At 45.6% G+C, this 15,051-nt stretch overlaps 1 protein-coding gene across 1 annotated transcript; it reads right to left on the bottom strand.

The window, feature by feature from the left end:
- Positions 1-7,489: 7,489 nt before the first annotated feature.
- FZD8 (frizzled class receptor 8) lies at positions 7,490-11,054 on the bottom strand. The gene has a single exon (XM_054592500.1). The coding sequence runs from the start codon at positions 10,286-10,288 to the stop codon at positions 8,222-8,224; it is 2,067 nt and encodes a 688-aa protein (XP_054448475.1). The 5' UTR covers positions 10,289-11,054; the 3' UTR covers positions 7,490-8,221.
- Between the last annotated feature and the right edge of the window lie 3,997 nt (positions 11,055-15,051).

The following is a 15,051-nucleotide window of genomic DNA, read 5'->3' as shown; positions in this document are numbered from 1 at the left end:
ATAGAAGTCGCAACACCATCAAAGTCCTAGAGAAGAACATTGGCAGGAAACTCTCAGATATCCCACACAGCCATTTTTTCACTGATATGTCCCCTAAAGCAAGGGACATAAAGGAAAGAATAAGCAAGTGGGACCTCATGAAAATAAGAAGCTTCTGCATGACTAAGGAAAACATCAGCAAAATGAAAAGGGAGCCAACTCTATGGGAAAATATATTCGCTAATGATACATCAGATAGAGGTTTGATCTCCAAGATATATGGAGAACTCACTTGACTCCACTCCAAGAAGACAAATGATCCAATCAAAAAATGGGCCAAGGACCTGGGCAGATGCTTTTCCAAGGAAGAGATACAGAGAGCACAGAGATATTTGAAAGGATACGCGGCATCTCTTGCCATCAGAGAAACGCAGATCGAAACCACAATGAGATACCACCTCACACTTGTCAGAATGGCCATCAGAAACAGATCAACAAATAACATGTGCTGGCAAGGTTGTGGAGACAAGGGAACACTGGTACACTGTTGGTGGGAATACAGACTGGTGCCACCATTGTGGAAAGCAGTGTGGAATTTCTTCAGAAAGCTTAAAATGGAACAGTCTTTTGATCCAGTCATTCCCCTGCTGGAACTATACCCTATCAATCCCAAAACACCAATTCAAAAGAACCTATGCATCTCAATGTTCATAGCAGCACAATTTGCAAAGCCAAGTGTTGGAAGCAACCTAAATGTCCACCAGTAGATGATTGGATCAAAAAATTATGGTACATTTACACAATGGAGTACTACGCAGCAGAAAGAAAAATAGAACTACTAACCTTCGCGACAGCATGGATGGAACTGGAGAGCATAATGCTAAGTGAAATAAGCCAGAGGGCAAAAGGCAAATACCATATGATCTCACCTATAAGCGGAACCTAACCAACAATGCAAAGAAGCAAGGAAAATATGACCAGCAACACTGAAAGGAAAAGAAATCAACAGAGACAAGAGGGAAGGGGGGGGGCAGGGAAAGGGAAGGGAAGGGGAAAGTCAAGGAACACATAGCAAGGACTCATGGACAAAACCAAAGGGGAAGAGCTGAGGGAGGGAAGGTGGGAGGGGGCAAGGGAAAGAGGTGGGGGGAAGGCAGAGACAAATGTATTTAAAAAGTAAATAAATTAATTAAAAAAAAAAAAAAGAAATTCCATACTGTTTTCCATAGCGGCTGCACCAGTTTGCATTCCCACTAACAATGTATATAAGATCAGACACATAGTCAATGAATAGAATAGAGAGCCCAGAAATAAACTCATGTCTCTAAGGTCAATTAATATTCAACAAAGGGCACAGGAGCAAAAATGGAGTAAAAATATCCTCTTCAACAAATGGGGCTGGGAAATCTGGACAGCTAAAAGCAAAAAAATGAAACTTGATCACCAAATTACACTATACACTAAAATAAACTCAAGATGGATAGAAGACTTAAATATAAGCCATTACACCATAATAGTTCTAGAGAGAAACACAGACAGGAAAATTTCAGATATTCCATGCAGCAATATTTTCACCGATATGTCCTCCAGAGCAAGGGATATAAAGGAAAGAATAAACAAATGGGACTACATCAAATTAAAAAGCTTCTGCACAGCTAAAGAAAACATCAGCAAAACGAAAAGGGAACCAACTGTGTGAGAAAATATATTTGCCAATGATACCTCAGAAAAGGGTTTGATCTCCAAAATATATGAAGAACTCAACATGCCTCCACTCCAGGTTGACAAGCAATCCAATTAAAAAATGGGCAAAGGACCTGAACTGACACTTCTCCAACGAGGACATACACAGGGCCCAGAGACATATGAAAGGATACGGAGCATCACTAGTCATCAGAGAAATGCAAATTAAAACTGCAAGAGGTACCATATCACACCAGTCAGAATAGCCACCATACACAAATCAACAAACAACAACTGCTGGTGAGACTGTGGAGTAAAGGGAACCCTAGTTTTAATAAATTAACATTCACTGAACAAAAAGAGAACATGTTAAATATCTTTACTAATTAATACACCAACATTACTGGTTTCTCCTAGGTTCTCAATTTAGGTTTACTTTTTAGTTTAATAGAATCGTACCCGGTGTATCAAGTTTTTGTTGGTTTTTTAGAAGTGAAAGAAAAAGCAGGTTTATACAAAACTGCCCTTTGTAAGGAGATCTGTTCAAAACAAAGTATGAACTTCTCTCTTTGGACCAGGTGAGGGTACTCCTGTCTTCTCCCAAATATTTACTTACTTAAGGTGACTAAAAGAAAAAAAAATCACTTCCATTTAAATTAGTCGTTAGATACAATAGCTAGTTTGCTTAATTAATTTCTATTTTTATTTGATTGTTTCATTTTAGATCTTATCACCACCTTCAATGACATGCAGTGGGTTTCAACTCTGGCTATGCATGAGAATCACCTGGGGTAGTTCTAGAAAATGTTGAATTCTAAGATTTCATCCCCAGGAATTCTGATTCAATTGGTCTGGATGCTGCCAAGTCATCAGTATTTTTCAGAAGCCTATGTGTAGACAGGAGTGAGAACTACTGCAAGGGTTTTAGTTAATTAAAAATGAATTTGTTAGGGGATAAACATTGGAAATTATCTTTCTAATTTACATTAGTGTATGGTTCACCTGAGTGTTTAAGGTGATATAAATACATTTGTCCTCTTCAATAATGGTTCTTCCAAAACTTAGAAAGTCATTAAAACTTGGTGTTCATTTAAAATTTATCTTAATTTCACTCTTGTTCTGGCCACTTCTCCTTTACTTCCAGCCTCCTCTGGCCATTTCCCCTTTTCAGGTACCACCCATTTCCCTAGGTTATCTCCCAGGGTCTGTTTTTTCATTCCGGAGATTGCCTTGATTCTCCCTTGGATTCTGTAGTTCCCGCATACTCTATTACCTGTTCCCTGCCCCACCCTGGCTGTACTGAGCAGGGCTACTGCGGCCTGCCTTCCTCCCTGGCTGTGGCCCTGGGCAGGCTCCCCCTGCAGGGTCCCCAGGCCTCTACTGACCAGGCTGAATGGTTCTGCTCGTGGTCTCTCTCCCCTGCATTAACTCTGGTTATTAACAGAAGTCCTGTCATTATTTTGGTCACTGCCACCTGTAACTAAGCTTGCAGACAGACTCTGTGTCCTTGGGCATTTTGTGACAACTAGAAAAATATTCACTTTCAATGATTGAATTACTGTATATGTAGGCAGTAGAGAGCTGGTGAGTTGGCCCAAGTCAGCCAGGGGCCTGAGAGGCAGAGCTTTGCTGGCAGCCTCTGAGGCTGTACCCTGGATGTTCCTGTGTAGGTTGACACCAACCATGGGGAAAATAGTACTCTGGTGTGATTCTGGGACTAGGTAGACACAGCCCAACTTAGTGAATGTTCAGGGATAAATGCACATATTGGTGGCTGAAAGGATTTACACAGACAGTAGGGCAGCTGGAAAAGGCAGAAATAGGAGTGACAAGTAGAATTCATGTCTTCTATGCCCTGTCTTGCTCCCGACTATATGATCTTTTTCAGGTCCCTCTTTGGGCTTCGGAGTAGGGCTAACCTGTGCATGCTAAGCACTTGGGGATCTTGTTAAATACAGCTTCTGGTTCAGTGAAAAAGACCTAAGAGCCGACATTTCTATTATTCTGCTAGATCTTGGCTCCCCTACTTGTTTATGGAGTAGAGAGCTTCTCAAAGGCCCAGAAGATCTCTGTCTTTAAAATTCCATGATTGTGATAGGTGGCCTCTAAGGTCTTGTCTGCATCCTCTCAAATAGTGCTTTCTCCTTCCCTTTGGTCTCCACCACCACCTGACCCTCAAGAAGAAGAAGTCTTTAGATGTGGTTTGTGTGAGGCTGCCTCTTCTACACACACACACGCACGCACACACGCACGCACGCACGCACACACTTGGTAAAAGCCTGGCCTTCCCATATGGCCATGCTATGCAAATCTTCCTCCCACAGAGCTCAAGCATTCCACAGCCTAGGCTCCCCTCTCTTCTTTTCAGCTGACCTTGTTCTGTAGCACAAGGTTCTACTCCTTGGAGTGTTTCCACAAACACCTGGCTAGATATTGGGGACAGTCTGCATCCTACCCATAGCATTCGTGTGCAGCACTGAAACATGTTCACTGGACCCAGCAGATTGACGTCTATGCAGGAAACAGTGAAAAAACAGTTAAATAGGCAAATCAACTACATTCTACCTCAGACTATTCTTCATGACTCAGACTCATACCTTCTATTAAAAGGTATAATAGACCCTTGGGATGCCATTCATTCTTTAAATAAAAGTAACTCAGAAGATAATTTTAAAAAAGATAACCCTTTGGATTTCAACACATTTTAATTATGTTTTTAGTATAACCATTAATATTGAGGATTTACTTCAACTGAAGTCTTGAAGGGCTCTAAATTGATGAAGTTTAGGGTCTCCTTCCTTGAGAGAAAAAATTCAAAATTATGAATACAAAATGCTTGCAGGCCTTCTGGGTGGGATCTGTGAGGGACAAGGCCTGTACTGTGGGGCTCCATATTTCTGAATGAACCTGTCCATCCCCCAGGGTTCTCATGGAACTTTGTGGTACCATAAGGTGGCAGTATCGTATCAAATGTAGAAAGCACACCACTACACTTGTGATTTGTTTGAAGACTCTCAACTGAATGTTTGCCCCTGTACTTGAAATTACATCTTGTGCTCTCCAACTGCTTTTCTCTCTTTGTGTGATTTTTTTTTTTTCCTTTGGGCCAATCTGTTTTTCTGCCTTCAAACTCTGAAGGATTAATCAACACAGGTTAAAAAAATGAAATGGTGACAATTTGTTCCTTAAACTTCTACATTCCCCTTCACTCCCTTCTGTTTTGTGGTACTTTCAAATTGCATTTATCATAAAGCAAAAAGAAAGTTTCACATAACTTCTCCCATAAGTAATTTTAAAGAGCTTTAGCTCTAATAGTTTTAACCATATTAGACTTTATTTACATTGATCTAGCCACAAAGTAACCACATCCCCTCCCTATCCCCATATTTGACAAGATTTTCAAAAACTAACACTTGTTCTACATAGTAAGAACACACCTGTATAGCACAGAGAGGGTGTTCTGGAAAGGGATGCATTAATTTTTCTAATAGCCATTTTTCTTCCTTCCTTTTTCCACCCCCAAATCAATTTTTTAAAAAAATATCCATTAATAGACACCATTTGAGTATTGGCAATTTTGCATCTTCAAGGTTAGCTTTAAAGGCAAAGAACCTGCACTTGCGTTTTATTATCAGTCTCTAGTGATCATATGTATGGGTCTTTCTACAGAGAGCTGTCCCCAGAACGTCAGTAAGTTTTCTGCTTGTTTATTAAGCTTATTTTAAGCACACTTACAGCCATTTTGTGTATGTTATTAAATATCACATTTTACAGGGGTATATTGAAAAAAATTAATAAAGAGCTTCAAAGTTGAACATTTTCCACTGTGTAATAGCTGGAAATGTGTCTATAGTGAGAATATTGCTACATTAGAAAACCAACATGCTAACTAGTGACTTTTAGCTTTCTCCATCCCACATATGTGGTAGACTATGGGACTGCTCTCAAATCCTACTTTATAATTGACAATGTAAAGTTTATGGCTGGTTTCTGTATGGTACATGATCACCACATGGGTTAGATGCAGGCCACTTACTGAAACCTGTATTACAAAATCACAATTATTTAATGAATAAAACTGTTGAGAGGTGGATTTTACAATGCCCCTGACTTAAATAAATAAAACTGGCATGGCAGCTAAAGTGGGTGTTCTTTATGGCATATCTAATTTCAACAATCCAATTAACTCCAAGAATGACTCTGGAAAGGATTTGCAAAATTTTCTACCAAGAAACTCTTCTTAAAAGCCTCTAACAGAAGATAAGCCAAGGAAGTAGTTTCCATCCTATTAATTAAAAAAATATTTTTTAACCACTAAATATTCCTATTAGGGAAAGTAAAGAGAACAAACATCTTAGCAGGCTGCAGAGAACAAGTCCCCACCCCGCAGTTTGATGTCCTCATCATTAGCCGGGTAGCTGCCCATTTCTTATCTTGATTGACACGTTAATAAGGAACCTAAGGCTATCTTTTCAGTATGAACACACAACCTTACCAATTACTTTTAAATTATTGCTAATCTGTCAGAAAATAACAAGCATGAGAAATAAAAATATATGAAAAGGAGAAACGTCTGCTGAAGCAGCTTTTACTTCTGGTGCTTTTTAAAGATTCAGTTCAGAAAACTTGTTAGAATTTAGTGAATAGAATTTAGGAGCTGAGGTTTTTTTTTTTTTTTTTTTTTTTTTTTTTTTACATTGGTTCAATTAGGAGTAAAAAAGGAGGGAGTTGTGTAATACAACTGTCAAGCAAAGGAAAACGCTTTAAATTGGGGGATTATGTGTGCAGACCACCTGTAGGGCATTCAGAGCCCTTTTCTATAATGCTTCAATCCTTGCCTAGCTGCCTGCAGGCTGGCTAACAATGCTTGGAAAAGCAGTTTAAAAGGCTGAGTGCACTTGTGCCTCAGGTCTTCACTAACTGTTACAAGTCTTCCTCTCCCTTGCTCTCTCTCCTTTTTAAAGTAAAAGTCCTACAGCCCTTTAATGGAAGAACTGTAAGGCTCCATGGTGGCCAATTGGTTTGCACCAAGAGGAGCCAGGCAGCAAGGAAAGAAACTTCAGACTATACAGCACATTTGGAGAGGAGAAAAGATCAAAGTTTTTCAAACTCAAAAGACCAAGTTCCCTACAGATTAAACCTATTCATTTAGCTCCTCTTAAAGGGATGATGTGCTGGGCCACTGAGCAGACAGGTAAAAAGTTCAATTGCCAAAGCATTCTTCTAATTCAACAGCCTTCTGCTCAAATAAATTATCGTAGTCTTGACAGAGGAACAATAGCTTTTTCTCTATGAAAAACAGCACGTTTGATATGAAGATGTTAACCCGTTAGTTCAATCCATTAAGGATGTCTGCTCTAACACCAGAGTGTCAAGTAACTTATACTGTATAATGTGTTCCACAGTTTAAAACATCCACTTTTACACTTCAATAGGGTGTTTAGCCCAGGTGCTTTCAAAATCACGGACAGGATAAAGAAATAAATGTGGGATTTTGAAGCCTTTAGTGATACTATTGAATAAATAACAAGGCCTGAGTGGAATTACCCCCTTGCAGTAGTCCACTTACACACACTATGGTGAGCATTGTTATCCATGGATCAGAAAAAGCTATCATTGAAAACATCCTTTGGGAAGGTGCAAAAACTCAGTTTTGATTTCAGTTCAACAGTGATTTTACTTTGCTAACAACTTAAGAACTAGAGTTTAACAAATCGTTTTCTCCATGCCTAAAGTCAGCATACACAGAAACCAGAAAATGTCCATTCTTCCAACATGCCCTTGGCAAGCACTTTACAGATAACAGCTTAGAAGAGGCGGGGGGAAAGGGCAATGTTTCAATCGTTTATCAAAAGTCATTTTATTGACAAAATAGAAAACATATTTGTTCATACAGGAGGGGACTCTAAATTCTTTACAAAAAATGTACAGACTGTATATCTCTGGATATATACATATTTTACAACTTTACAATTCAACAAATAATTATATAAATACAATCTCTAATGTAAGAAACCCGTATTTACTTGGGGTGTATAATTAAGACATTTCTTGTTTATTTACTTAAGGCATTTGCCTGGTCATTAAGAATACCCAAAACGTGCAATCCCGTTAGGTCGCCATCATCCCTCCTCCTGGATGGATAAGGAGTAAGAGTTAATGTAGAAGAAAAATAGGTCTCTCAGGTGAAATCTGTAGATCTGGCTTCAAGCTCAACGAATGGCAACCAACGGTGCCTCCAAGCCTTGGGTTCTTGGAAAGCTGGGGAGTCCACCCTCCCTTGCCAAAATTAATGCCTTGAGGGAGGAGCTTCCCACTTATCAGTGGAGGAAAGGGGGCTGGGTCTGAGAGCCGTCAATGCCAGGTACTTTGTTCTAAGCAAGACATTGAAGTCCCAGCTAATGGATACCATTAAGAGTTCATTATCATGCTAATAGCAGTCAACAGGGTGAAGGGGTGGGAACCTCAGCTCCAGCCCGTCGAATGTCCCTTCACAGAACTTGGCCTTCTCGCTCCCGCTTCCTCAGGGGAGGGGGCGGAAGGAGGCCCTTCTCTGCGCTCAGACCTGGGACAATGGCATCTGCTTTGGGTAAGACACGGAGCTGGCAGTGGCAGATCGCCACGTCAAGCCTGTGCTGACGTCGCTGTAGAGCGAGCCCGCTCCACCGCCCGGCCCTCCTCCGGCCCCCCCGCCGGGCCCGCCCGCGTCCCTCACGCCAGCACCCCCGCCCACCGCGGCGCCCTTGCTGGCCCAGCAGCAGCGGGTGCATAGGGCCCGCCACGACTCGAGCGTCTTGCCTGACCAGACCCACACACCCGAGGTGATGCCCACCACCAGGCACATGAAGTACTTGAGCATGAAGACAGCATAGTCAGGCCGGCGTGCCTGGTCCGGCTGCAGGTCCCGCAGGCACGGGCAGTTATGCGTGGCCTCCCACCGCGGGCGGTTGTGCTGCTCGTAGAAGAGGCAGGCGACCACGACGGCGGCGGGCACTGTGTAGAGCACGGTGAAGAGACCCAGGCGAATCATAAGCTTCTCTAGCTTGTGAGTCTTGGTGGGGCCGCCCTGCTGTTTTATGACCGAACGGATGCGAAAGAGCGACACGAAACCGGCCAGCAGGAACATGGTTCCGATGAAAAGGTAGATGACAAGCGGCGCCAGCACGAAGCCGCGCAGGTTGTCGAGGCTCTGGTTGCCCACGTAGCAGATGCCCGCTACCGGATCGCCGTCCACGGAACTGAGCGCCAGCACAGCGATGGACTTGACGCTGGGCACGAGCCACGCGGCCAGGTGGAAGTACTGCGAGTAGCCGGCGATGGCCTCGTTACCCCATTTCATGCCCGCCGCCAGGAACCACGTGAGCGACAGGATCACCCACCAGATAGAGCTGGCCATGCCGAAGAAATATACGAGCAGAAAAACCACGGTGCATAGGGCCGGGCCTGTGGTCTCGTAACGCACATGCTGCTCCACAGCGCCCAGCTCCTCGTACTCGCTGCGCCCTCCCGGGCCGCCAGCGCCCGCCGCCGCCGCGCCCGCAACCGCCGCCGCCGCCGCAGCTGCGCCGCCCGCGCCGCTCGCGCCGCCCGCGCCCGGCGCGCCACCGCTGCACGCCACCTTCTCATGCCCCGCCACCAGTCGTACCAGATAGCCGACCGACACAAAAAGGTAGCAGGCCGAGAGGAAGATGATGGGCCGCTCAGGGTACTTGAAGCGCTCCATGTCGATGAGGAAGGTGGACACCGTAGCGAAGGTGGACACAAAGCACAGCACAGACCATAGACCGATCCAGAAGACAGTGAAAGCCCGCTCGTCCTGGCTGAAGAAGGGGTTGTGGCAGGGCAGCGCGCAGTTGGCGATCTGGCCGGTCTTGACGCGATTGTACAACGGATGCCGCTCGCTGGCCACGCTCACCATTGGCGCGCGGCACTGGCAGCCCGGCTCACAAGGCGCCGAGCCGCCGCCAGGGGGCCGCGCCTTCCCGCCGCCTTCTCCGCTGCGGGTAGGGGACGACGCTGTGTCCCCGCCGCCTCCGCCCCTGCCTCGGGACGGGGGCCTGGCCCCTGGCGGGCGGCCGTGGCCACTGCCAGTGGGCAGCTGTTCGCCAGGAGGCGGCGGTGGCGGCAGGCGGCGCGGCGGGCTGGGCGCAGCCGTGGTGAGATCAGTGCGGTTGTAGTCCATGCAGAGCGTGTCAGGGTTGCCCTGTTCCGGCAGCCGGTCGCAGCGCATGCGGTCCGGCCAAGCGAAGCCGTACTGGCGCATAAGGGGTGCGCATCCGGCCTTGGCTCGCTCGCACACCGAGCGGCAGGGAGGCAGGGGCTTCTTGTAGTCCTCTAGGCAGATGGGCGTGTACATGCTGCACAGGAAGAACTTGAGGTCGGGAGAGCACTGGATCTCCACCAGCGGCCAAAACTGGTGCACCTCCAGGCCCGCCTCGTCCTGCGTGTCGTGGTTGAACTGGTTAGGCATGTAAGTGTAGTTGTAGCCGATGCCCTTACACAGTGGCACGGTGATCTCTTGACACGCCAGCTCCTTGACTGAGGCGGCCGCAGCCCCGCTGGAACGCTGCAGCAGCGCCAAGGCGGCCAGCAAGGAGGTCACTTCCAACAGGTAACCCCACTCCATGCTTCGTGCCCTCGCGTTCCAGGCAGCGCACAGAGAGGCTCCAGAGGATCCAGCGAGGGAGCCGGAGAAGGGGCGAGCGGGTGCCCTGCTGGTCTTTTTCCTGCTTCTCTCGGGAGGGGATCTGCCTATAACCTAATCCCTTCTCGGGACAGGCCCATACAGCGCGGTCCGCCGCTCCGGGGAGAGGAGGGTGGCTGCAAGAGTGAGCTACAGTCCAGAGGGCCTGTCCTGATCGAGCTCAGCCCTTTTGGAGCAGAGTGGCTGGCCCCCAGCTCATCGTCCCTCACTCGTTCGCGTTCTCTCTCGCGCGCTGGGCCACCTCTCCGCGCCGCGCCGGCGCCGGCGACTTGGCTGGGAGCAGAGGGCGGCGGCGCAGCAAGTTTCCTTTCGGGCCGCGGCGCGCAGTCAAGATGGCTGGGCCAGGCCTCTCCCGCGCGGGGTCAGCCCCTACGGCCCCCTTTCGGCTCCCAGGAGTTCATGCTCATTCCTAAAGCCGCGCTGCTGCCTCCGGAGCTGGGGACCCGCCTGCGCCGAGGCTGCCGCCCTCTCTAGCCGACGTCGGCCCGGTGAAAGTCCTCTGCGCGCTCCGGTGAGTAATCGGCGACGTGCAGACTGTCTTCTCCTCGCTAGACACGGAGAACCAAATCCAGACCGGAAGGCGGAGCAGACACCTGAGCGATTCGGCCAGCGACCACCGCCATCTCCTCCACCGGAGATTCGCCCTTCACCCAACTTCCAGGCTGCGACCCCACTTGCCTCCCTGCCGGCTCATGAATATTTATACAGCGCGGACTCAGTCTCCGCCCACGGCCTCACACGCCAATCACAGGGGATAGGGCGGAGTCTCCGCGCACCCAAGGCCCAGCCTTCTTTAAGGCGGTCCGACAGTCCACTCGGCCTGGCGAGCTGTCTGAGGCTCGAGTTTCGGTAACCTTGTTATTGACCTCAGAGACTGAGGTTTTGACCCAACAGTCCTCTCCCCCACCTCCCGCTCCACCCTCTTCCCGGCTCTCAGTGAGTCTGAGGACTCAGTTTACAAGTCTTCACTTTGGGGACTGGGGACGAGGTTTTAATGTAGCGCGCTCTCTCTTAGGCCCGTTTAAAACACATCAACCGCCCCGCCCCCGGCCTACGACTTTCCCCGAATGTGGGTGACCTCTCGTAGATGGAGGCCCGCGCCCCTACCGAGCACTGTGGGAAACCCGGGAAAGTGTGGCTTACTTGAGTTCTCAGAATGGTGGTCTTTGAGACGTGGAAATGTAAGAGGAACAGGAACGATGGCAGTTTGTTTTGGATGGTGGGGCAGGGCAGGGCACAGCTCAGGTGGAGGTGTTTCGGCGCCCAGCCGCGGGCACGCAAGATGCACAGTGCACCAAGGCTGTCCCGGGGTTCTCCTGCCTTCGTCGAGTGACCTGGAAGAGCCTCAGTGTCCTGATAAGGAGAGCGGGGTAATAGTATGTATCTCAAAGGGGGTTCTGATAATAAGGTGAGACGAAATACATAGGGCATCCAGGACCCAGCTCTCCCTTAAGAAAAATAATTCCCTTCGTCCTTTAAAAAGGAAAGGAGACAAAACTTATAAATAGGATACACTAGAAATTGCGGCTGGGTCCACTCTCCACCTCGTAATTTTGGAACATATGTAAATCTCTCCAAAATTCACGTGTTTTTGCAAGAGCCACCTTGTCTTAGGTGAGAGGTGGTGCTGCACCCCAGCGCTGACGTGAGGACAGGTGTCGGTGATCTACATGGAGTGGAGCGGGACCCCGGCTTCCTTTAGCAGCTACTTGGGACGCCTATCAGCTCTGCCTGCGCCAGCTCCGCGACCACCTTAATTTGGGGGGAGGGGGTGGACGAGGGATTGGCGGCCTGGCAGGTTCATTTACGCTTGTTAGGACATCCCAGGGGGTTGTCTTTCTCCTAGAATGGAGTGTTTATTTTTTAAATTGATGTGCTGTTTCATTTAGCGCTTGTATGGAATTCATGCTGGGGCTATAATTACTGTAATCTCGGGAACAAGCATTTCAGTTAGCCAGGAGGGTGGCTAAAAGCGCTCTCTCTTCCTCTCCCTCTCCTCCTCCCTCTCTTCTCTTTTCGTTCTCTGTCAAGATTTTTGCTATTTGTCAGGTTTCACAGCGGGAATGGTTAGGGCCTGAGAACCAAAATTGTTGGCATGTGGCAACAGAAAGAATTCAAGCTATATTTGAGGCCAGTTCACTTTTCGGGGGTGGTGGCGGTGGCAGTTGGTGGTTTCTGTTTAAAAACAACTCTACCCACGAAACAAAAATACTAGTACATTTGTATATTGCTTGGGGTATGGAATCTCTGTCTTCCGCCCTCTGTTTTCTCTGATTTAGCAACCTCATTATGCACCACGTTCTAAACAGACAACCAGACCCACTCCCAACCCCTGCCTGCCACATATTTTTGGGGGCAAACTCTGTATTTTCTCCAAGAATTCTAGGCATACCCACCAGGCTATAGTTATACCCCAACCGTCTCTCTCTCTCTCTCTCTCTCTCTCTCTCTCTCCCTCCCTCCCCCCGTCTCCCTCTCTCTCTAACTGAAGCCTAGTTAGAAACTTTTTATACTGAGAAACACTACTTCTTTCCCACTTTCGTTTGGGAAAAACTGAACTTCACAGAACTTGAAATTCAAAGGCTTCAGAAATATTAGCTAGTTCAGCCGAAAATGGTCTATTCAAAAATGTAAAGACTTGACCTTTACTTGGTCTATCGATTCCTTTCCTCTTTCCTTCTAATCAGTATTTCCTTTTATGGTTTATTGAATGTAGAAAGTCATCTTACCAATGTCACCACAATGAATTTAATAAATTTTTTTTTTTTAAAGAAAGTAATGTATTTCTTTTGTTGGTACCTTGTTTACAGAGGGCCATTCTCCAGAACGTTCAACTGCAGGGTAAGGACCGGTAATTCCTGGAGTTAGCATCCCTAGTGCAGTTGTGAAGTCTCTCCTCTCCTCTGACCAATCGCTCCCCCACCGCAGCCCCCACAACGTGCAAGGCCCAGACCACAGATGGGAGGGGTTGGTTTCCAAAAGCGGCAGAGATGATGAAAAGTTTCTACTGCTTTTCTTCAGTAGGGAAATGTCAAATAACGAAGTTTAGAATTTATAAACTATATAAATTTACTAAATTAGGTAAAAACAAACTAACATTTAAAAATTGAGGCTGAAAATAGTTGATTTTGGCTTTTAACTGGCATTCGAAAATTTTTTTTTTCTTTTGAGACAAGATGAAAGCTTTGATGATGTGTAATGTGGAAATTTTTGGTAAGTATATTAAGCTTGCAGGAGAAAAACAGACAAAATTTCAGAGCTTTCAAATATCATGTATAAACTAGGGGATCTAACTGATTTGAGAGATTAAAATAATTTATGTAAAACATTAAATTTACTTTTAATTGAGGGAATATGAGAATAACATTTAAAATTTACTATCAAATTAACTGGCTACTTGAAAATTTTGAAAGCAGAGATTTAGGAAGCCAATCAGTGTATAAAAAGCAATGACAAGGTAGCTAGAAGCAAACCAGAGTCATTTATCAACATTGCTGGGTAAATAATTATTTTTTCTTTTGTATTGAAAGCAACTGTTTTTGAAGGGAGGGGAAATTCTATCTCTCAACAGTGTCAGGCATGATGGTAGGCTTCTAGTCCCTTGTCTTTCCCTCTAGTTACCCAGGGCCTCCCTCTGCTGAATTATTTCATTTCACAGGAGAGCAGGTGAGCAGGAAGAGGGGCAGGACCTTCCCCTTGTACAGCTCTCCTTTAGAAAAGAAAACCCTTCCTGAAGGCCTTTGGCTAACTTCCCCTTAGGTTTCACTGGTCTGAACCTGTTACACCACTCTTAGCTGCAAGGGAGGCAACAAAAGCTAGGATCTGTTGTACCGCTGGTGATCTTGTGGCAAGGAAGCTGAGGACAGGAGAATGGCTAACTGAGCAGGCAAACAACACTCACCCACACATTAGTATTTGGAATTAACTTTCAAGTAATATTTAGCCATCATGCCTAGCCTACCAGAGTATTGTCTTTAGGATTATGAATCATCTAGATTCAAGAAAACCTTGGCATCTACATTTTTTCCCCTTTTGAAGTTCTCACCATATAATTGTCTATACAGGTGGTATGAAATAAATGTCAAACAGCTTACTACTTATATTTAAATATGTATAAACTTCATAGTGTAACTCCTTAGTTCCTTTTTGTTAAGCTTCTCCCCTCCCTTTTGGAGGCTTCATTAAAAATATAAACACAGATTTGGAATTTTAATTTTTTTCCTTTAAGTCTTATACCATGTAACTTTTAAAATATTGACAACATTAAATATAATGTAGGAATTGAATAACATCTCTAAGGGCTTGTGGATATGAAAGAACCTTCATACCCACAAAATTTTGGTACAGGTAAGAGTTTACTCAGATAACAATAAACGATGATCTGAAACAATAATAAAATTTACATTAGTAATACAAATAAATATTAGGGTACTAAGGGCATGGAAGTGGTAGAGTTGACAATGGTGTTTCTATTTTATGTTTCTCTTTGACCAGATTCCGATAAGCAGGTGTAATTTTTTTTCGAGAGGCGACAGCCCTTGATTATTTTTTCTTCTGGTTTGATTCTTGCTTGCTCTTAGAAGCAAATATACTTCTATAGGATTAACATTATACTTTATAAGTGTAATTTGTAGTATAATTAATAATGATAAAAATAATAAAATTCTGATTACATTAATATATTG

The sequence above is a fragment of the Pteronotus mesoamericanus genome, unplaced genomic scaffold (genome assembly GCF_021234165.1).
Source record: "Pteronotus mesoamericanus isolate MK-2021 breed Mesoamerican mustached bat unplaced genomic scaffold, CSHL_Meso_final scaffold_36, whole genome shotgun sequence".
Classification (NCBI taxonomy): domain Eukaryota; kingdom Metazoa; phylum Chordata; class Mammalia; order Chiroptera; family Mormoopidae; genus Pteronotus; species Pteronotus mesoamericanus.
This window is presented reverse-complemented; position numbering and strand designations above follow the sequence as displayed.